General features: G+C 32.7%; 2 protein-coding genes across 2 annotated transcripts in view; one reads left to right on the plus strand and one right to left on the minus strand.

Annotated features, from left to right (window-relative positions):
- LOC126740810 (CDGSH iron-sulfur domain-containing protein 3, mitochondrial) overlaps nucleotides 1-15,998 on the minus strand; it is a 22,956-nt gene extending 6,958 nt beyond the window's left edge. Inside the window, exons 1-3 of the mRNA XM_050446994.1 lie at nucleotides 15,744-15,998; nucleotides 15,553-15,679; nucleotides 3,261-3,354 (exon numbers count right to left, since the gene is read on the minus strand). Coding sequence (XP_050302951.1) covers nucleotides 3,261-3,354; nucleotides 15,553-15,679; nucleotides 15,744-15,809 — 287 coding nt within the window. The 5' untranslated portion in view covers nucleotides 15,810-15,998. The remainder of the gene's footprint in view (nucleotides 1-3,260; nucleotides 3,355-15,552; nucleotides 15,680-15,743) is intronic.
- Nucleotides 15,999-19,785: 3,787 nt separating this feature from the next.
- LOC126740150 (sperm-associated antigen 6-like) overlaps nucleotides 19,786-22,125 on the plus strand; it is a 132,992-nt gene continuing 130,652 nt past the window's right edge. The window contains exons 1-6 of the mRNA XM_050446080.1: nucleotides 19,786-19,988; nucleotides 20,979-21,136; nucleotides 21,231-21,362; nucleotides 21,416-21,695; nucleotides 21,754-21,939; nucleotides 21,995-22,093. Coding sequence (XP_050302037.1) covers nucleotides 19,859-19,988; nucleotides 20,979-21,136; nucleotides 21,231-21,362; nucleotides 21,416-21,695; nucleotides 21,754-21,939; nucleotides 21,995-22,093 — 985 coding nt within the window. The 5' untranslated portion in view covers nucleotides 19,786-19,858. The remainder of the gene's footprint in view (nucleotides 19,989-20,978; nucleotides 21,137-21,230; nucleotides 21,363-21,415; nucleotides 21,696-21,753; nucleotides 21,940-21,994; nucleotides 22,094-22,125) is intronic.

The raw sequence follows: 22,125 nt of genomic DNA on the forward strand, positions 1-22,125 counted from the left end.
ATCTAGACAGCAAAATTATAAAAAGAAACTAAATAAAATGATTGAGAATAAAAAACACCCAAGTAACATAAATAAAAAACAGGACGTTGACAATCTCAGTAATGCTTATTTCAACTTAATTAGCAACATAAAAACAAAAAAAAACTAAGAACACTGTACATAGCAACATTCTAGATGATAAAAAATTATACTAGCTAAAGATCTTTAGCAATCAAAAAATAGGCAAGAGCCAGAAAGGCTAGGCAAATTAAAAGACAGTATAGTATAAGGTAGATGGTTAAAAATTAAAAAAAAACCGTAGACCACGAAAATCCTATAAATCTTTGTACTTATTATGGTTTTACAATTATTATTAGCCAAAATGATATAAATAAGTGTATCTGCAGTCTTTTCATTTTGATAAAATGTTTCTCATATTATCTTTTGTAACCTTTTGGCTTTTAAATCTTAAAACTTTAGAAATTGTCAGTCAACTGTGTTCCATCGAACACAGGGGCTCCTTTACTACTGCTGAATAATAACGGAAAATTTGTTAAAGAATTTTTGGCTATTTAAATGTAATTTAAATCAGTTGTTAACTTTCAAAGCTTGTTTTGGCAACAGTGTAAAGAAAATGGAGCCAACGAAACAAATGTTAGAATTCATTTTGATTGAAAACTATTCATCGTGCACTAGCTTCTCAGAAATAATAACTGCGTGTTACATGTTTCTGACTATTCCAGTTACTATTGCGAAAGCAGAAAGATCATTTTCGAAACTTAAAATTATAAAAAAATTATTAAGGTCTACAATGGTACAAGAAAGATTAAGTTCATTAAGTGAACATTGAAAATGAAACTGCACGAAACCTTGATATTTGTCAGTTGATAAAGGCATTTGCAGTAGCCAAAGCAGGAAAGAAACATTTTTAATGAATAAGTTTATTTGTACCTACTGTCAAATTGAATTAATTAAGACAATCATCTTCGGTATTTTTGATTAATACATTAAAACCTATGTAATTATCATTATAAAAACATTTTTATTTAATAAACTATTTTAAGATTAATAAATTATTGTATTTTTAATTTATGATTTGCAAGGGTCAAAAAAACAGGGGGAGGCCGTAAGGGTAGGGAGCTCCGTACGATTTTTCGAACACAGCAAATTTCAGTGTTGTTACGCCACTGGCCAGAATTTATGTTTGTGTTTTTGTGTATATTTTAGAGTTGCCAAAATCAAAACATCGACCAAATTATAAAGATCGATCAGCTGAAGTTGTATTTTTTACCTATATTCAACAAAAAAAATTAACCAAGTTAAGAATATAATAATTATTACCATTAATATTATTACCATCTATTTCTTCAGTACAACACATACCGGATGCCGGAAATAATGAGACACTATACTTTCATTGCTTTTTAAGAGAAATAAATTGACCCAGGGCTCCGACCAAAAGACCGAATATACAACAGAGTGTTAATTAATGTTAGGCAGTTATTTCATGAACTAATAGAACTCATCAAAATAAAAAAAAATAGTCAAATTGAAATATCGAATCTGCGGCTGCGAAAAGAATTCGGACAAAATTTTTCGATGTATGGGTGGAAAATTATTTTATAAAAAAATGTAACATGGTCTTTTAATTTTTATCAAAGTCGTTCTGCTTAGTGTTGTTTTAAGTTATTTTTTTTTTTAAATTTTATAACTATCCAGTAGTTATAAAATATTTATAAGTTTTCTCAAGTACATACATTTTTTCTCTGTTTCCTCAAAATATTTTATGCGGTGTAAAGTATGATAATTAAAGAGTATTCTATTAAAATAATGTATAAGTTCTCAATAATAATAAAAATTATTCCAATAAAAAAAAAACTTTAAACTTAAATAATAAACATAACGCAACAAAAATTGTCCAAAATGGCAACCATCTTGCTGAAATGGAAGCAATTCCAAATATACAATTTGGGGGAAATTTGTACCTCAGGAAGAAATGGGTTTCGTAGTAGGACTAGATATTTTTGGGCATTCAGAGAACCATCAATGAAGAATGATTCTATAACAATAACATACTCTCCTAGGCCCAAGTTTTTGAGGATACTGGGTACTATATTCAAAGAACCTATGCTAATTTTTCTGTGACCAATAACGAACAGTGGAAGGATTTATCTTATAATGGGAAAAATGATTCATCTGTAAAGAAAATGTTTCAAAAAAGTTCATCAGTATTAGCTTTTTCTATAATGATTTCGCAAAATTCCATTCTATGCCACTGTCATCAGGAAATATCTCCAGAGTTTTGAAGTAGTTAAAATATTTGTAACTATGTTTTTCCAAAATTTTAGGCCGACGTTCGACGCGCTGTTATCATTTCCGTCGTCCTATAACTGATCCGAAATATATCTTTGATATTTTAAACACACAAACAAAGAGGCCTGTCTTAATAATTACATGGAATGTACCTTTCTTCATCTACACAAAAAAGTTGAAAAGAGTGAGGCAGGCTTCATGATAGAACCTACATTTGGCTAAACTTTGGGCTATCTGGGAGGCTTTATGATACAATTATTTTAAGACTTATTAGAATCTTAGAACCTCAATATTTTTGTTTTAAATTCACTGGCAGTAAAAGCATTTTAGAAGTCTTAATTAATTGTAATTTAAAAATTCCAGCAAATAATACAACAAAAAATAAAAATTTATCAAAATTCTAAAGAAGTCGCCTTAATCTGTACTATAAAGTCGACATTGGCAGAAACCAAACAAATTTTTAGTGATATTTCTTAACAAAAACAAAGGTATTAATTTAATAATTAGGGATCGCCACTCAGGGGTTGCTTAGAAGCTTTCTTAGGGCGCTCGATATTTTGGATACATTTTTAAATATGATTTATATTGAAAGTTTATTATAGCAAATATATATTATTCATTTATTCTTATTATATAATATTTATCTAAGCCTACAAATCGTAAATACCAAAACCTTCCTCACACATAGGAATGCTCTTGCATGCAAAATAAACTACTTAAGTCATTATTTGCGTATTATGTAAATTATAAATATTTGTTGAATTATTTATATCCCAAGAGAGTAAGTGCGCATCAATTTGATGAAATTTAGTAAAAATTTGAAAAGAAGCTATCCAGAGGTCTACTAGGTGCTCTGTTAAGCTCCAGCACCCCCTCACTGCCATCTAACTATGACCCTGCTCTTAGCACTTTTTAAGAGCCAATCAGATTTCTTTTTTGTCAATTAGTATGTAATCTTTACCACTTACTTTTGTTTTATTTTTAGTTGTTCACCTCTATGGGTTCCATCACAAAGTGGCTGTTTGTGGCTCCTACCACATAAACACCATGAGTATTTTTTACCTGGAATAGTAACATGTAATATGATGAGAAAATAAAGGTGCACTAAACAGGTATACATATAATAAATACATTGGATATTTTTCTACCTCTCTTTGATATTAAGTATTTTAAAATCTTTTACAGAAATTTAACACAAGAAATTTATTAATTAATATTAGTGGTTAAATGTAAAAATATTGAGAAATGTTGAGAAATTACACAAGTAGGTACATTATAATAACATCATACCATAATTAACTAAATCACACTAGTGATCAAATCACATCATTTCAATAATCAAATTAATATTTCAATCATAAATCTCTCATATTCATAATAATTTTAAAGAGCACATTTGCATCTCAAGCCATATCAATTTATTCAAAATTAAAGTTGTCAGAATAGAGTTTGAAACCCAATTTTGATTCTCTACTTGTAAGTGAGAACTTTATACTAAATTTAAATTTTCTACTTAATTTTTTAAATATCTTAAAAAAAGAATTCAAATTATTATTCCATAAACACATCATAATGATTATTTTCATAATCGTTAGCATCTAATCTAGCTTTAAAATCATTAGGATTGAGTGATTTTTAATTTCAATTATCCCATCACTACCCAATATAGAAATGTGAGAATTAAGTGTTGTTAAAATACTTTAAACTTCATAAATATCCATTACAAAATTATATCTTGAATTTAGCGATCCATATGGGGTTAATGCGCTAGTTCTCGACCAGTTTAGTAAAATTTTCACTTTCAAATGTTGTGAAAATTGAAATATTAATCTATCACTTACCATAGTGACTTTTTCTAAATCTCTAAACAGTTTTAAATTACTTTAAATAAATATTTTTAATTGTGGTGTATTCTAAATATTATTTTTTTTACTAAAATAGTAAAAAAGTGCCATTTCGCTAGTTCTCGACCATCCCACATGATTCGCGACCATTTAAATGTTAGTTCTCGACCACTCATTTTTAAACAACTTTAAGGCGATTGGATTGCATAGTATAGACAACCTTAATAAACAAGCCTTAACCAAAAATAACACAAAAACAAATATTTATTTATTTAAAAAAAAACACAAAACAAATAAAAATGCTCTATATAATTAAAAAAAAACCAGATAGGAAATAGGAACAAAAAAGTTAAAGAAAAAAACACGTGGGTTGGCTTAAAAAAAAAAAAATTAGCGCTTACAAATAAAGTAAAAAGTTAAAACTAAATTTGAAAATAACGTACTTTAACATTCATCACATTTGTAGTCTTGAATTGCGGCAATATTATATGGGGTATCAATGAATTTGGTGCATTTTTTGTGATACCATTTTTCACAATAGTCGCATCCTATATTTTTCTTATCATCGTCGTCCGTATCACTGTTAAGTTCTTCGAAGCATGTTGCACATGGTATCTTACTTTGCTCTATCAAGCTTTCAGGATTTTCACCATTTTTTTTTTGTTTTTTCTTCAAAGCCTTTAAAGGTTTTTGCTTTTCTCCCTTTAATTTTTCTCCTTCTTCTTTTTTCTGAATTGTTTTAAGTTTCTTTTCTGTTTTCTCATTTTCTTTTTCCTCATAATATTTCCTCCACTCACTAGATGAAATCGCGCTAGGTGTTTTCAAGAACGGTTTTTTTCTGTTAGTGTTACTACTTCGCTTGATTGGCTCAGGGTATACCAAATGATTGTCAAATGCTTTTGTAAAAGAACATGATGGTTTATTTGATGTTTGCAGCGGTAAGCTGTTGGTAACAGCTGATAATTTTAAGACTTTAACCTTTAGAACATCATCACTATCATTATCAATTATTTGCAAGTCAGGTTTACTTGAGCAAGAGGGTTTTATTTCTACTTCATGAGGCGTAGCTACTTGATTAGAGGGTTGATAATCATCTAGAGCTTTTGGTGCTTCTATTACAGCATTTTTCATAATACTATTGCGTTTTTATGGACTTTGTTTTTCAATATTCTCTTGCAAAAGTTGTATTTCATTTAGAATTACATCAGGGTTAATTCCATAAGATTGTAAATTTTCTTTAATTGTTAGAATTACTTTTTTTGCTGATGTTAAGCCTCTTTGTGAGATCCTTCCCTCACTTGATCGCCTTTGCCTGGGTAATTTGTTTGTTGAAAGAGCTTCAGCTATATCCTTGGCACATTTTGTATAATCAACAGAATCGGCATCTAACGGAAACAACTCACATTTCCGAAACCCATTTTTGATACTCGCTTGAAATTCTTCTACATTGTTCGACAATACTTCATTGAAAATACTGCAGAAATTTATTTTGCTTACTGGACAATTAATATTCTCTGGTCTACTTTGCCAGTTGCGAGCCGTTTTTTCCAATCGGTTTTCATTGGTTTGAACAAACTTACATCTGCAGGTTGCATTATATGGGTTGTATTGGGGGGTCGCGCATATAAAATAACTTGGTTTTCATCACACCATTTACTTATCGACATAGTCATGTGCGATTTATGACCATCAATAAAAATAATTAGTGGTTTAGGAATATTGTTTTCCAATGTCCATTTATGAAAATCATTCACGATTTATTCAAAAAAAACATCTGAAGTCATCCATCCTTTCTCAGATTTCCCTAACACCCATCCTTGTGGCATATTTTCGACAAGAGCTCTTGGGGGTCTCACATATGGAAATAATACTAAAGGTGAGGAAATGTTTCCACTTGCATTAAACATCATAAGAACAGTTACATTTTCCTTTTCATTTCCAAGTTTAATGTCGTAAAGATTTTTGTAACCTTTAGGTCCCAGAACTTTTCCTGATTTAGGGCATAAACAAAACCCGGATTCGTCACAAGTGAAGATTCTTGTGGGCTCACTAAATATTTGCATAAGGTTGTTTTTAGTTAAATATTCTCGCAAATCTAAAAACCACTTTCGTATTGAAGTCTCACTGACCACTGCCCTAGCCTTATTAACGTTTTTCGCTTCTCTTAGAGATATCTCCGGATTCATTTTTAAAAATCCTAAATACCAGCTTTGTCCTGGTGTGTTGTCCTTAAATAATTCCTGGCCAGATTCTTTCGCTATCAGTGACACCGTCTCTATAAAAGTATCTTTTTGTATTGGAAACCCGCATTTAGCAATATTTATAATCCAATTCCTAATACGTTTTTCCCCTTCCTCAGTTAGGAGGGGAGCAGGTCCAGGTTTTTTAAGTTCTTCAGGCCTTCTTCCTGATAACCGATCAAGTAGTGTCGTCTTCGGTACCAGATATTTTCTACTGGCCTCACGAATTTTAAGTCCATTCTCTCTAATGTCTTTTAAAGCCGTTTTTAATTTTTCTTGTGAATACGTAAACATCTTTCTTTTTGGAGCAGCATTTTTTGAGCGAGTGCGAGAAGAATTTTTATTATTACGTGCCACTGGAAAAATAAAACATTTGCAATCAAGATAGAGGACAGTTCCGAACGAGCGGACGTGCCTGAGGCATTCCTTAGAGTTCAACAGTATTATACATTTTTTCTGATATAGTGTGACATACTACAACATAACTGTAAGTACAGACCATTTGCACAAACGACCCTGTTTTTTTCCGCAGGCGAGGCAGTTTAACGCTCCAGAAACACATAGAATCGAGCATAGAATTCATCAAAAAGATGGGTGGTCGAGAACTAAATTGAAGTTTTGGAGTTCTCGACCATCAAACTTTAGCAGTAAATTTATAATTTATATGTTTTGAAAAAGGTGGTAGCGAACTAAACTAATGGAAATATCATATTTTTCTTACAAGATATAAGAACTACCACCACATTTAATTGAAATGAATATTTTAATATTAACGATTTAACAATGGTCGTAAAACTTTAGTTCTCGACCACCCGGCCGAAAACTAAAAATGACTATTATTTTGAATTCAGTTCGCGACCACCTAATATTTAGTATAAAAAAATATATTTTGAGCAAAATTTTGGTGAAAAAGTTATCAAAAAGTCTTTATAAAGCATACAGTGGCGGCCAGCAAATTAAAAACGATACAATTTTTAATATTTTATGCTAAAATCATATGGTATATTTTCTATTTGCACATAAATGTTTTTATCACTTCATGTTAAGCTTGCACATGCATAAATATTTGGATTTGAAACAGGTTTGGAATCTGATATTTTAACAATTTAGAAATACCTTGGACAGCTAAATAAAAACGATTCATCTTTTGTTTTTTTTTATCAATTTTTGTCGAATATGAATGTGTAGCATTTATTTATCATTTAGTTGGTGTCTCACTTAAGTAATACAAGGTCAATATAAAACAAACGTTATGGGTAAAAAAAAGAGTTGTGACCCTGAAAAAAGACAAGTAATTTTAAATTTGATTCAAGAAGGGCATTCATACAGTAAAGTTGCAGCAATGCAAAAATGTTCTAAATTTATGGTTCATAATGCTATTAAACATTATAAAACTCACGGCACGGTTAGAAATGTACCTAGGAAGAAAAGGCCTAGAATAACAACCGCAAGAGAGGATAAAATTATGGTACGTTTAGCAAAAAAGTCGCCCCATTTAACAGCAGTAGATATCAGACGTGAAATGTATGCACAAAACGATCCGAAGCCATCGGTAAGAACAATTCGCCGCCGACTTAATGAGTTTCAACTATTTGGAAGAGTTTCCCGAAAGAAGCCACTTGTCTCAAAGAAGAATCGTAAACTCCGATTGCAGTTCGCACGCGATCATTTGAGTTGGACCCTTACCCAATGGAAAAATATACTTTGGTCGGATGAAACAAAACTTAATCGCATCGGATCGGATGGTCGTACTTACGAAGACCACCTGGTGAGGAATTAAATCCAAGATTCACAAAATTAACTGTTAAACATGGAGGTGGTTCAATCATGATGTGGGGCTGCATGTCATGGTATGGAGTTGGACCAATTTATAAAATAGATGGAATTATGGATCAGGAGAAATACAAATCAATATTAGAAAATGTGATGCTTCCATATGCAGAAGAAAAATTACCTATTACCTGGAAATTTCAACAGGATAATGATCCCAAGCATACAGCACGTTCACTAAAAAGGTGGTTTGAACGAAACGTCGTTGATGTAATTGAATGGCCCTCGTGTAGTCCAGACCTCAACCCGATAGAGAATCTGTGGAATGATCTTAAAAGAATAATTCAGCCAAAGCAATTTAAAAACATGGACGAACTAGTGAAAGGTGTTCAAGAAGCTTGGTATTCCATCCCAATTACTTGCTGTCAAACTTTAATAGAATCTATGCAAAGAAGATGTCTAGCAATAAAAGAAGCTAAAGGATATCCTACCAAATACTGATTTTTTTTGGTGTAAAATTAAAATATTTGCAGAGCTTAAAACAGAAATGACTTCTGTTAAAATATCACTTGAACAGCACAAACCACCATCTTCTGAATCATCAGATATGGATACCTTACTTACTGAGATAAATGACCGGGCTGAGAGGGCCAGCAATATTATTGTTCATAATGTGTGTGAATCAAATTCAAACATGATTCGTGACAGGATTGAGGAAGACAAAAGGAAAGTGGCGGAGATGTTGGTATCGATCAAAGAAGAGGGAGCAGCTAGGGACATTGTTAAAGTTGTTCGACTGGGGAAACAAGTGGATAACAGGACCCGTCCACTAAAGGTAATATTCTCCAATAACAAGATCGCTAAGGATGTCTTGAAGGCTCCGAACATATCTTCTGGGCATGCATTCAAAGTTAAAAGTGACCTTACAACCCCCCTACAACGAAAGTGTTCGGCTATGATTTTTGATGAGCTTAACAAGCGCAAAAGCGATGGCGAAGAAAACTTAACAATCAGATACAGAAACAATATGCCTTATATTACAACTAACAGACATGCTCAGAATCATCGAAAAAACTTGAAGTAACCCCATTACAAGTTTTTTGTTTTAATGTAGGTGCCTTACGTACTAAACTTCAGGAATTACATAATAATATTATATGTTCTAACTATGATATCTTAATATTTGTTGAGAGTTGGCTCTCTGATGATTTTTCGGATGCTGAATTGGCTGTAAAATCTTTCAATCTGTTTCGCTGTGATAGAACGTCTCTTACAAGCAATAAGCGCAGAGGTGGAGGTGTATTAATTTACATTAGATACTTTATAAATGCCAAAAAACTCAGATTACAGTACAATTCAGTTGAGCAGTTGTTTTTAGCTTGTAATGTGGGCGGGAGTAGTTTTGTAATTGGAGGGTTGTATATCCCACCTGGGTCCAATACGGATTCTTATGAAGGACATTGTCAGTCAGTTGATATTCTCAGGCAACAATTTTCAAACTATGACTTTATTATTTTTGGTGATTTTAATGTTCCGGATGCTCTTTGGGAAAATGATGAGTTTGGAACTGTTGTTAGATGCCCACCTAACTCATGTGGATTAATACTTGGGGAGTTTTATTCTTACCTTAACTTTTTTCAAAGGAATTTTGTGCCAAATGATAGAAATGCCTTTCTTGATCTCACTTTTACAAATAGGAATGATCTAGTGGTGAGTGAAGCTGTTGACTGTGTTTTTGATAAATCTGTCTATCATAAGCCTTATCATTTTGAATTAACTTTTAACAATGGTAAAGAAAAAACTTTAAATTTTGTACAGTTCTTCTATGACTTTAGAAATGCAAATTATTTGGGTGTTAATAGTTATTTGTGTGGAGTTGATTGGGACCATGTTTTGAATGTAATTAAAATTGATGATGCGGTTTCAGAGTTCTATCATATATTGAATATGGCTATAGCTTTGTTTGTGCCTCTTAAGAGATTCAAAACCTCGTCTTTTCCCAGTTGGTTTTCAGGGGAGTTAAAGTACTTGATCCAGCAAAAGAAAATTTCACATAAAAAATATCAGTCTAGTCATACTGTTGCAGACTACGAAGTCTTTTCAGATCTTAGAGCTAGGTGCAAAACTCTAACGGAGACTTGTTACCAGAACTTTATTTCAAATTTGGACCAGTTACTTTATACAAACCCCAAAAGTTTTTGGTATAAGTTTAATAACAGGAGAGCAACGAATAGGCTTCCTGATTTGATGACCTATAATGATGGGGAGTTTGCAGGTTGTGAACAAATTGCAGAGGGGTTTGCCAGGTTTTTTTCTACTGTCTATAATGGAGATAATAATGTCTTACCTTCTCGGCAGGCTGGTGTAAACATGACTATACCAAATCTTGTAATAATTTTTCTTGCAAAGAACTTCTGTTAAATGAACAGCATGGCTTCAGTCATGGCAAGTCTGCTATTACAAACTTATTGCTGTATCAGGGTGCTCTGTTAAGTGCTTTGGAGAGGGGTAAACAGGTAGATGTAATATATACAGACTTTTCCAAGGCATTTGACAGTGTCAACCATAGCTTATTATCAGAAAAATAGAGACTTTTTGGTTTTTCAGATTGTTTGGTGGCCTGGTTTGCGAGTTTTCTTTCTGACAGATTTCAGCAGGTACAAATTGGGGATGCTAGGTCGCATCTTATCAGTGTGACCTCTGGGGTTCCACAGGGTGGTCATTGTTCTCCCCTGTTGTTCAATATTTTCATTAATGATATTTTGGTTTGCTTTAAAAATAGTAATTTTTTGTTATTTGCCGATGATTTAAAGTTTTATAAGGTGATCAGTTCAGAACAAGACATGGTTCTCTTGCAAGATGATCTGAATAGATTGTGTGAATGGTGTGTTGGTAACAGTTTGGCTCTGAATGTGGGTAAATGCAGTTACATTAGTTTCTACAAAAGAAACAAACGGGTAACTTCCTCCTATACTATTGATAATGTTAATCTTAGGTACACTGAAGTAGTAAAGGACCTTGGTATCTTTTTTGATGAACAATTGAATTTTAAAACCCATGTAAATACTATTATAACTAAAGCATCTAAGGTCCTTGGTTTTGTCCTGCGCAATTGTAAGGATCTGTCGGTTGAAACTTGCAAAAGGTTGTACATATCACTTGTTGTCTCTTTGTTGGAGTATGAATCAATAATTTGGTCTCCTCTGTACATGAATAATTGTATGGCACTGGAGAGGGTTCAAAATAAATTTCTACGATTCTGCCTTTATAAACTTCGCATTCCAGTTCCTAATGACTATTGTTATGATGAAGCAATGAACTTGCTGAATATGCGGAGTTTACTTAAGAGACGCACTGAGAATGATTTGGTGTTTATTTATAAACTTTTGAATGGCCTTGTGATTTGTCCCGAACTACTTAATAGGATTTCATTTAATATTCCATACCGTAATCTGAGGGCAAATCGATTGTTTTTTTTTTTTTTTTTTTTTTCAAGTACTTTATTGTCGAAAATTTGGTACATGTACACGAATTTTATTGACAAAGCTTCAGAAAATAAATACAATCAAATCAGATTTTACAAAACAAATATAAAAAATTTATACAACATATAAAATGCCTAAAAAAAAAATGCAAGAGAAAATGTTACAAACAAAATCTTTATAAAATAAAATACATGCATGTAGACAAAGGTAGCAGAGATAAAGGGACACATAAAGGTATGTTCAAAATTAAAATTAACAGATTAAAAGCTTAGCATCTACTACACAACATCCTCAGCCTTAAAAAAGTCTTCAATCGAATAAAAGGCTTTTAGAAGCAAATATGACTTCAGTTTACAACGAAACTGGCGCAAAGACTGAACACTTCTTAATTCCACGCTAATGTGATTATAAATCATTAAACCGCGATATATAAATGAATCTTTGATAGATGTAAAATGAGGAATAGGAAGGGGAATATTATTAATCTGTCTGGTAGGATAACTGTGATGTCGGATTGGAAAACTGTTCTTATTTTTGAATATTAAACATGCAGTTTCCAAAATAAATAATGATGGTAGGGTCAAAATACGGCTCTCTTTGAAAAGATTACCACAATGCATTCTAGAATGGGCCCTAAATAAACTTCTGACAGCCCTCTTTTGCAGCACAAAAACAGACTGAAACAGATAATTTGAACATGCACCCCAAAATGGAAGAGCATACCTTAAATGCGACTCGAACAAAGCAAAGTACACATCACGAGCAACATCTCTCCCCAGTTCATGAACGGTTGCCCTAACAGAGAAGCAGCCAGAAGCAAGTTTTTTATTTAACTTTATTATATGGTCAGAAAACTTTAAATCTTTATCAATGACTAAACCAAGAAATGCAGAATTGTCTACCATGTCCAATGCGTTCTCACCAAAATCCAGACTCTCAGCTTGAAAATTGAAACCAATAATGTGGGACTTTGACATATTTAAGCAAAGTTGATTGGAATCACACCATTGCTTTAATTTCAGGAGATCGGCTGCAACATCTCTGACAAGCTGCTTGGGATCTTTATTCGACCATAAAACCGTTGTGTCGTCAGCAAACAATGTAAAATGTCCACATATGCTAAGAGTAATAAGATCATTAATGTATACAAGAAATAGAAGGGGACCAAGAACTGACCCCTGTGGAACACCACAATCCACAGACTCCCTACCAGAAAAGTCACCATTAAGGTATACAGACTGCTCGCGACCAGACAAATAGCACTCAAACCACTTCAGTGCAACACCCCTAACTCCATAAGCAGAAAGCTTCTGAAGCAGTATCCTATGACTCACACAATCAAAAGCTTTGGACAAGTCACAGAACACCGCCGCAGTCGCCTCTCTTCCATTAACACCCTGGAGAAGTTTGGACAAGAAATCAAACATAGCGTCAGAGGTGCTTTTCCCTGATAGAAAACCAAATTGTTCATCTCGAAGAACCCCTTCCCCCAGAAGAAACTTTAAAAGACGATCCTTCATAAGTCTTTCAATTAACTTAGATAAAGTAGACAAAATTGAAATCGGCCTATAGTTGGATGGACTAGAACGATCACCACCCTTATAAAGAGGCAAAATTTTTGCTAATTTTAGGCAAAGAGGAAATGTGCCCAACTGAAATGAAATATTAATAGCATCAGAAAGAGCCTGAATAGCACTCAAAGGAAGTTTTCCCAATAAATTCACTGAAATACCATCGTCACTAGATGCCCTTTTCTTTTTCATCGATCCTATAGTGCAAAAAATCTCCCTGGGAGTAGTGGGGCTGAGGTAAAATGAGTTTCCACTAGTGGTAGGTAAAAATTTGAGAGGGTCATAAGTGAAAGAGAGACCCTTTGTGAGGATATCAGCAACCGAACAAAAGTACTTATTTAATATGTCAGAATCAATCCGCACTTCTTGAGAGCCATTACTCTTGGACACAACCTCATTAACAATTGACCACGCTTCGCGTTGCTCATTGGAGGAATATTTCAAACGTTTGGAATAATAGAGTCTTTTCGCTTCACACACAACTTTCCGGTAAACTTTTCGATATCTCGAGAATAGCGACAATACAAAATTATTTATCGGGTAGAACTTTTTTAAAATACCAAAAAATCTAAGATTACGACCGGAAATGCGAATACCAGGAGTTAACCATCTTTTCCGGTCCCTAAATCGATTTTTTAATGGGTGAACGGGAAAGTATCTATCAACTAACTTTGAAAGAGATGCGTGAAATGAAGCAAGAGCATCCTGCTCACAAAATATTGAGTCCCAATTAAAAGATCGACATCCTGCGTCAAAAGACCGGAAGTTCCTTGTGCTGTAAATTCTACCCAAACCTCTGGATTTGTATCTTTTTCTGAATGGCACCTGAGCCAGGATGGCATTATGATCAGACAAAGCTGGATCAAATACATTACAAATTACATTCTCCTGTATATTGGAGGCAACATAGTCAATGGTTGTTGATGTACCTGTTACACGCATAGGGCTGTTAACATGCATAGAAATATTAAAAGAGGAAAGCAAATTAATTAAATCCAATGTAGCCCTATTCTCCCCATCTTCAAAAGCTATATTAAGATCTCCAGCAAGAATTATAGTATTTTTAGGAGAAAATTTTAAAAGGAATTATTCAAGCCTATCTAAAAAAGTACTTATACTACAATTTGGGGAACGATACATACACACAATATAATTATTGGCTTTACCAGAATAAACAATTGAGAATTCAAACTCCTTTTCGACACTAAAATCATCAAAATCGCCAAAACCAACAAAGTTCCAAACCAACAATTCTTTGCCTTATCATCGTACCAACTATGCTATGCACTCGCCTGTCGAAAGGACCTTGAGGCTGGTAAACTCTACTGGAATTGAAGTTTTAGGAATTTCCTTATTGCATTTTAGGAGTCTTATTAAGAGTTTGTAGGATTTTGTTTTTTGAATTAATTTTGCTCCATGATTAATGATTTGAAATACATTTGATCATTGTCATTGATAATAATATATTTTGTTTTTTCTTAGCTAATTTTGCATTGTTAATTGTTCTGATTTTGAGAGAATATTGTTACTACTTGTAAAACGGTTTAATTATCCTTGGTATTAAGATTAAGTCTGATAATTATTGTTAATTAGTAATTAGTGGTTAGGTAGTATAGCTTTTATTTCTTTTTCAGAAATATATATATTTTTTGTAATGGGGTTGATCCCGTGTATAAATAAATAAAAATATTGAATTCGTTTTTAATTTGTTGTCCATTAATTTTGTAAACATTTTTTTTTCCCTAGATTTTTGAATAGATTACTATTGATTTATGGTAGAATGTGTTTAATATGTCTAACCCTTTTAAATAAATATCATTCGTAAAACTGCATAAAATGGTTTTCCAAAAAAATTAAATTTTGTGTCGTTTTTAATTAGCTGGCCGCCACTGTATATAATAAAGACACACAATTTTTTTTAAAAATCTGTTCACTTACTCGCTATTTTCTGTTGCAACATGCTTTACAACTTTTTTTCAAATATACAGAATAATGCTAATGCTTTTGTGGCACGATGTCAACTGATTTTTTGAGGTAATCCTTTTAGTATCATGTAGGGGGTGCTAAGTGTTACCGATTGATTTTGGCGCGAATAATCTGATTGTTTTCTTATTATTAATGTTTAAACGCTCAAGTGGTCGAGAACTAGCGCATGGTCGCGAACTAGCGCATTAACCCTAAATCACCAAGTCCAATAGCTCTTGTGCTATTAAGGCTAATTAATTACATTAAACACAGTACCTACTACTTGTTAAAAAATATTTAATCACAGTTCTAATACTTTGATAGGATTTCATACCACTTTTATTTAACCTAAGTATGACAGAACTGTGCATTCAAACATACATACCTGCTTCTAGAAGCATCCGAAAAGGTTTCTTATCATAAACAACACCATTCTCTTGTTGTGTATGGGCGGAGATCAAGGGCTCCAACTTATTTTTTGGTATTTCTGGTGTGGGTTTGGAACTGAAAGACTTTCAAGAGTTTATATATTAATAAGCATCATATTCAACGCTTCTCAAGGAAATTAGGGCTTACCATATTTATTGAACTAAGATGCCATGTCCTATTTTTCAGCATAAGATTTGAAAGTTTTAGAGCCATATTTGTAAAGACGAATGTTTTTTATTAAAGAGAAAAACTTGCTTATCTGGGTAATGACTTTAAATACAAACTAAATACTTCATAAGAAAACAAGGTTAATATTCAATATTATCTGTTTACTCTTAAATTATATTTTTTTATTCGCCTTCACAAAGTTTAAATCCAAGACTGTGTGAATTGTGAAAGCAAGGTTATATTTCTTAATTTTTTTTGCTATATAGAGATGTTCTAAAATATCGATATTTAATTTTGAAAAACAGAGGCTCACGGAAGATTTAAATTACTAACAAAATATAGTGAGTACAAATATTACAAAAAGATCATTTACGTCTTTATTTATGAAAAAGATCACGGAAACTAATTTTAAAAAATTAATTGAGACCCAAGGTCATTAAATATGATGAGAAAAATAATATCAAAGGAAATGAAAAACGGTAAAGCCTTATACAGTAACTCTAAAGATATTGTAAATGTTTTTCCGTAGCACTTTTATGAAAAACACAAACACAACCTAAACTGTAGTGAAAGTACATTTAACTTCTTTTAAATAACAAAAATAAACATTATAAATACTATAAAAAGGTCAAACCGAAAAAGTCAGGAGCACATGATAATATTCTTGCCTAGAGAAAGGGTTGACAATTCATCTAAAATATTTTCAAGATGGCGGCATTTCAGGTTACACCGGAAGTAGGTGTCAACCTATTTATTTTACACTATACAGGGTGTCCCAAAAGTGATGGATCAAACTCAAACAGAGGATAGAGGGAGTCATGTTCAATCAAAATCACCCCCTATGTTGTTATGCAATTGTGAATAGTTTAAAAGTTATAGCCATTTTTATGTATTTTTTAAATTCAAGCACACTGTCAAATAAAAGCTTATAAAAAAATTATACAGTGGATTAAACAATGCGTTTTTTTGTTTGTTTTTACCTAGAAGTGATGTACCTTTCTAATAAAAATATTTTTTTAAATATTACTTTTCGAAAGAGCTAAAAAAAGATTCTTTTTGGACTTTTTACAACTTTAAAAATTAGTACCCTTAACTTTGATGCCATTTTTTTCTCAAAAATGTAAGACATAAGAGTGACCCTGTAGCTTAAAAACTTCTACGTTTCATACCGATTCCAGCAAGGCATGACTTAAATACATTATTTCTTATTGGCTAATTAAATTTTGAGTTTTTCAAAAAAGAGGCAAAAAAGAATTTTATGGCTAAATCAGTATTTACCAATTTTTTAAAATAAATAATTGTGTTTTGTTGGGTTGGTGGATTGCAATAAGGTACAAAAAACATTAGAAAATGGTTTATTGTTTTGAATGATAGTTTTGCTATCATTTACACTAAGTGTTCAAAATGTCTGCCGCGAAATCTAATGCATAACCTACATCGGCGTATAAAATTTCTCTTAATCATTCTGAATGAACGTTCATTTTGGGTAATTAATCTAGTTGGTGTAATTATTTGGTGGCGTAGCTCTTCCTCATTACGATTTTCCCTGGCGTATACCAACTCCTTAAAGTACCTTCATAGAAAAAAATCAATTGGATTGAGGTCGGGGGAGCGCGGTGGCCAACGAATTGTAACTCCCCGTCCAATCCAACGACCAACGTAGGTCTCATTTAAATACTGTCTCACCTGAAGGCTGTAATGGGCGGGCGCTCCATCGTGCTGCAGCCACATTGATTGACGAATATTTAATGGAATATCCTGAAGTAAAACAGGTAAGTTTTCTTCCAAAAATCTCCTATAAATTTCACCATTTAATCTGGCTGGTAGTTCAAACGGCCCAATTAATGAACCGTTAAGAATGCCACTCCACATGTTCACACTAAATTGATGTTGAAAGCGGTCATTTCTAACAATTCTGGGGTTAAATTATGCCCAGTGGTGTAAATTGTGAATATTAAATATTCCCGCCCTCTGAAAACTAGATTCGTCTGACCATAAAATTTTGTTAAAAAATTGTGGATCCTGCCTATTACGATGAAGCATTTCTCTACAAAATCCCTCCCTCTTGTCATAATCACCCGGTAATAGATCTTGAACCCGTTGTACATGATAGGGATGCACTTGGTTTCTTCGTAGAATGCGGTGTACTGTTGTTCTCGGAATACCAGACCGTCTTGATATGCGGCGAACACTAGTTGAAGGTTTCTCTAATGCCATTTCAATGATGTCATCTTCTGCCTCAGCATTTTCATCAGGTCTTCCTATTCTGCGAGGATTTCTAGGAATCTGCCCCTCCACGTATGCGTTATGCACTCGTTGAAACACCCTGTAGTCAGGATATCGTTCACGATATTCCCTTTCAGCCGCTCGAGCGTTTCCATTACAAAATCCATAAACATGATGCATTTCTGCATACTCACGGACGGTATAAGGCATTATGTGTTCAGTTGTATAAATAATAGAAAATTGTATGTACTTAGCCAGTACCTGGACAACACAACACTACCTATTTTAAATTATTTTTAAATTTTGTTTACGACAAAAAACACGACAAATCAACATTCTTCAAAATCACCGCAGATAAATTGGTTAGTATTAGAAGTCGACATACTTATGTATTTTTAAACATTTTTGAGACACTTCTAACGAGACACTTCTAACTGAGACACTATCTTAATTTTATTATTTTTTCGTAAAATAATAAAGCAAAATATTGATTTAGCCATGGAATATTTTTTTTGCTTATTTCTTAAAAAAATAAAAATTTAATTAGACAATAAGAAATTTTAATAATCCAAATAACCAGCAAAGTTGTACTTTGCTGGAATCAGTATGATTTAAAGAAGTTTTTAAGGTTCAGGGTTACTCGCATGTCTTATATTTTCTTCGCAAGAAAATGGCATCAAAGTTAAGTACTTATTTTTAAACTTGTAAAAAGTCCAAAAAAATTGTTTTTCTAGTGCTCTTAAAAAGTAATGTTTAAGAAACATATATTTTTGTTGGAGAGGCACATCATTTCTAGGTACAATAAAAAAAAATAGATTGTTTAATCAACTGTATAATTTTTTTAAAAGCTTTTGTTTGACAAAGGTGCTGGAATTAAAAAAATACACATATGGCTATAACTTTTAACCTATTCACAATTGCATAACAACATAAGGGGTGATTTTGATTGTAAATGACTCCCTCTATCTCCTGTTTGAGTTTGATCCATCACTTTTGGGACACCCTGTATATTAAAGCATTTTTGGATTCCATAAAAGAGGAGGGGCTAAATACTGTTTGTGTATAATGTCCTAGATCTAAATCTAATCGACATATTTTTGACATATTTAAGTTTTTATGTCTATAATGTTATTTGCCAACCATACAATCATTTCCCATTTTTCATATAAGGAAACCTTTATTAAGGCTCTATATACAGGGTGTCCGGAAGCTAGATGCAATCCTTTAAGGGGGTGATAGCTGACTTAATTTCAAACATTTTAAGCTAAATAAATGTAGGTCAAAATTTGTTTATAAATTTTTTATGGCAGTTTTTGCATTTTTCTCAAGTAATACCAAAATTTCACACTTAAACGGTAATAGAACGCAAGTTACAATTAGTATCGGAGTTTCAAAGTTTATTTTGTTTTGTCTAATGTGTATTAATAAAAATACGATTAATTTCAAGCTTCTGTGTAAACTTATTAGAAAAAATAGAGATATTGAAACGTAAAAAATAATATAGTATAAATTAAATTCGAAGATTTTTCTAAATAAATGTTTTAGATAGGTCTAAATCTAAAGATGTCTATGCGAAACACGTACACCTTTTTTCCCACCACATTTTTCCCATATACATAAAATTATTATCTTAAGATCGTATTATTTATTAACGTTGACTTTCCGTAGAACAATTATTAGTGGTTTAGTTTTTTAATCTAGTTCAACTCCATTAAACACAAGTTTCTTCAAAACATAAAATAATATTTTCTTAACGCATTGCTTGTCCGTCATTTTAAAATATTACAATACTAATGTCAATACAAAATAATTATGATTAGTGTCAAAAAAATGATCATTGGCTTTGTAGGTGCTTTGCATATCGAAAAATGACTAGCCGAACCATTTTACAAGTTTTCGAAAATTACCAAAAGTCTCGTCTCGTGTTCGCTCAAACCGTAAGCGATTTAGCGTCAAGGCAGCAAAACGTAGAGCTTATGAAAAGTGCGCATGTTTTAGGTAAGAATAGTCATTGCGTTTAATTTCAAAAATATATTCTTTCACACTTAAACTAGCAAGTATCAACCAAAAAACAAAGTTCGTTACCACCAAAACCCATGATATTGATAACCCTGATTTTTTCCTTAGTGGATGCTTTTATTATAAAATAGTTAACATGGAAAAGTCATTTAAAAACATTAAAAAAAATCTATTGGAAAAACTACTGAAAATTTTTTCTGAATGTATAGAGCTACAATCAGTTTTAGGGAATTAAGGTCTATGAAATAAATTTAATCCTCACCATCAATTAATTTTTCAGCTCAAGTTTACCTGGTATAAAAATGGTAAGATAAATTTTTAAGGCTATAAAGAATGTAAAGATATATACTATAAGATGATACGGTAAAGTACAATACTGCAGAGCAGTACATTTTCTAGGTGTCACACTTGATCCTAAACTATCTTGGTATGACTATGTAAATACCAAGAAGGCCACCTGAGTGCTTTGAGCCTTTAGGAGATCTGATCTACTCACCTATCTTACATATATCCTCTTCTCATGTACCGAACTGTCGTTTGGTGATTTTGTAGGCAGAAAGCAATAATTCAAGTACCACTGGATCGAGTCTAATGTCTCACAAGGTCTATGCGAATGATCTTAATTAGTATCCTTAAGAATTTTGAACCTTCCACCCTGGACTTTACGATACAATTCGAGGCTATGAGGATAGATATCCGTAATGCTAAGTAAATGGGTTTTGGTTAAAAATGTAAACACCAACCAAACTAATTTTTAAACAAAGGCCATTTACTTAACGATGGTCTACCATTTTGTTTCCGTTTAAGTAGTCGTCGTTAATTCTGACAAAGTCATGATGATGGCCTGCGACCGAAACCACTAGGCAGATACAATTGACTCCTTCTTACACTGGATAAAAAATCACGTCAAGTCAAGTGACTTTGTGTTTTTTTCACCTGCTTAGTCTATATAAGTTTACCTTATTTTAGATTTATTAAAGCCCCTTATTATCGATGTTTGTCCGCAAATAAAGCAATGCGCGTCTATAGCTCTAGGCAGGCTCGTTCACCACGATCCCCAAATAGCCGAAGAACTCATGGATGTTGGAGTTTTAGGTATTTTACTTCACAATGCGGGAACTGGAAATGTAAGAAACTTACAATAGCATTTATTCCTAAAATAACAAATATAATAACAACTGAGGGACCATATCAATGGTAACATTATTTTTTGGTTTACAGAAATTTCAAAAGACCGCAGTTTTATTCGTCGTAAGATCCATATGCAAGCACAGCGAAAAAATGGCTGAAATGGTAATAAAAAATGGTGGTCTACAAACTTTAATTTTCTGCTTAGAAGATTTCGAACCAGCTGTAAGTTAAAATCAGGAAAAAAATTCATAAGTCTTAAAATTTTTTTAAAAAAGGTAAAAGAATCAGCTGCTTGGGGAATTGGTTATATAGCACGCCACAGCAAAAAATTAGCCCAAGAATGTGTAAATGGTGGGGTTTTGCCACTTTTGATGCTTTGCTTACAAGAACCAGAACTAAGCTTAAAACAAATAGCTACAAGCGCAATAACGGATATAGCCAAACATGGTGAAGACTTGGCTACTGCAGTGGTGGATGCTGGGATTGTAGCTTATCTTGCGAAAAACTTACATAATAGCGATGAGAAGTTGAAGAGGCAATGCTTAGCTGCTTTAAGTAAGTTAATAAGGATAGTTATAATAAGTTTTTCTAATTTCCTTGAGTTCTTTATCAGGTTCTGTAGCAAAACATTCCCCAGAACTAGCAGAGGTAGTGGTAGAAGCAGAGGTTTTCCCTTCGGTATCTCAGCATCTTTCGCATCCCTGCGCAGCTATAAGAAGGAATGCAGCTTGTCTTATAAGGGATGTTGCAAAACAGTCATTAGAGTTAACTCAGCTGATAGTAAATACTGGAGGGGTCGGTAAGAATGTTTAGAAACGCAAATCTTTGTGTTTGCTGTAGATAAATATTATTAGGTGCTTTATTAGAAGTTTTATTTTCTTACCCCTCAAAAGAAGTCGAATCCTCAAATGATGCTCGAATCCCCTGTGTTAGTGCAATAGGATTTATTGCAGGTAAAAGTGCTTTTTTATGATTGAGACTTAAT

Source organism: Anthonomus grandis, chromosome 9 (assembly GCF_022605725.1).
Source record: "Anthonomus grandis grandis chromosome 9, icAntGran1.3, whole genome shotgun sequence".
Lineage (NCBI taxonomy): Eukaryota > Metazoa > Arthropoda > Insecta > Coleoptera > Curculionidae > Anthonomus > Anthonomus grandis.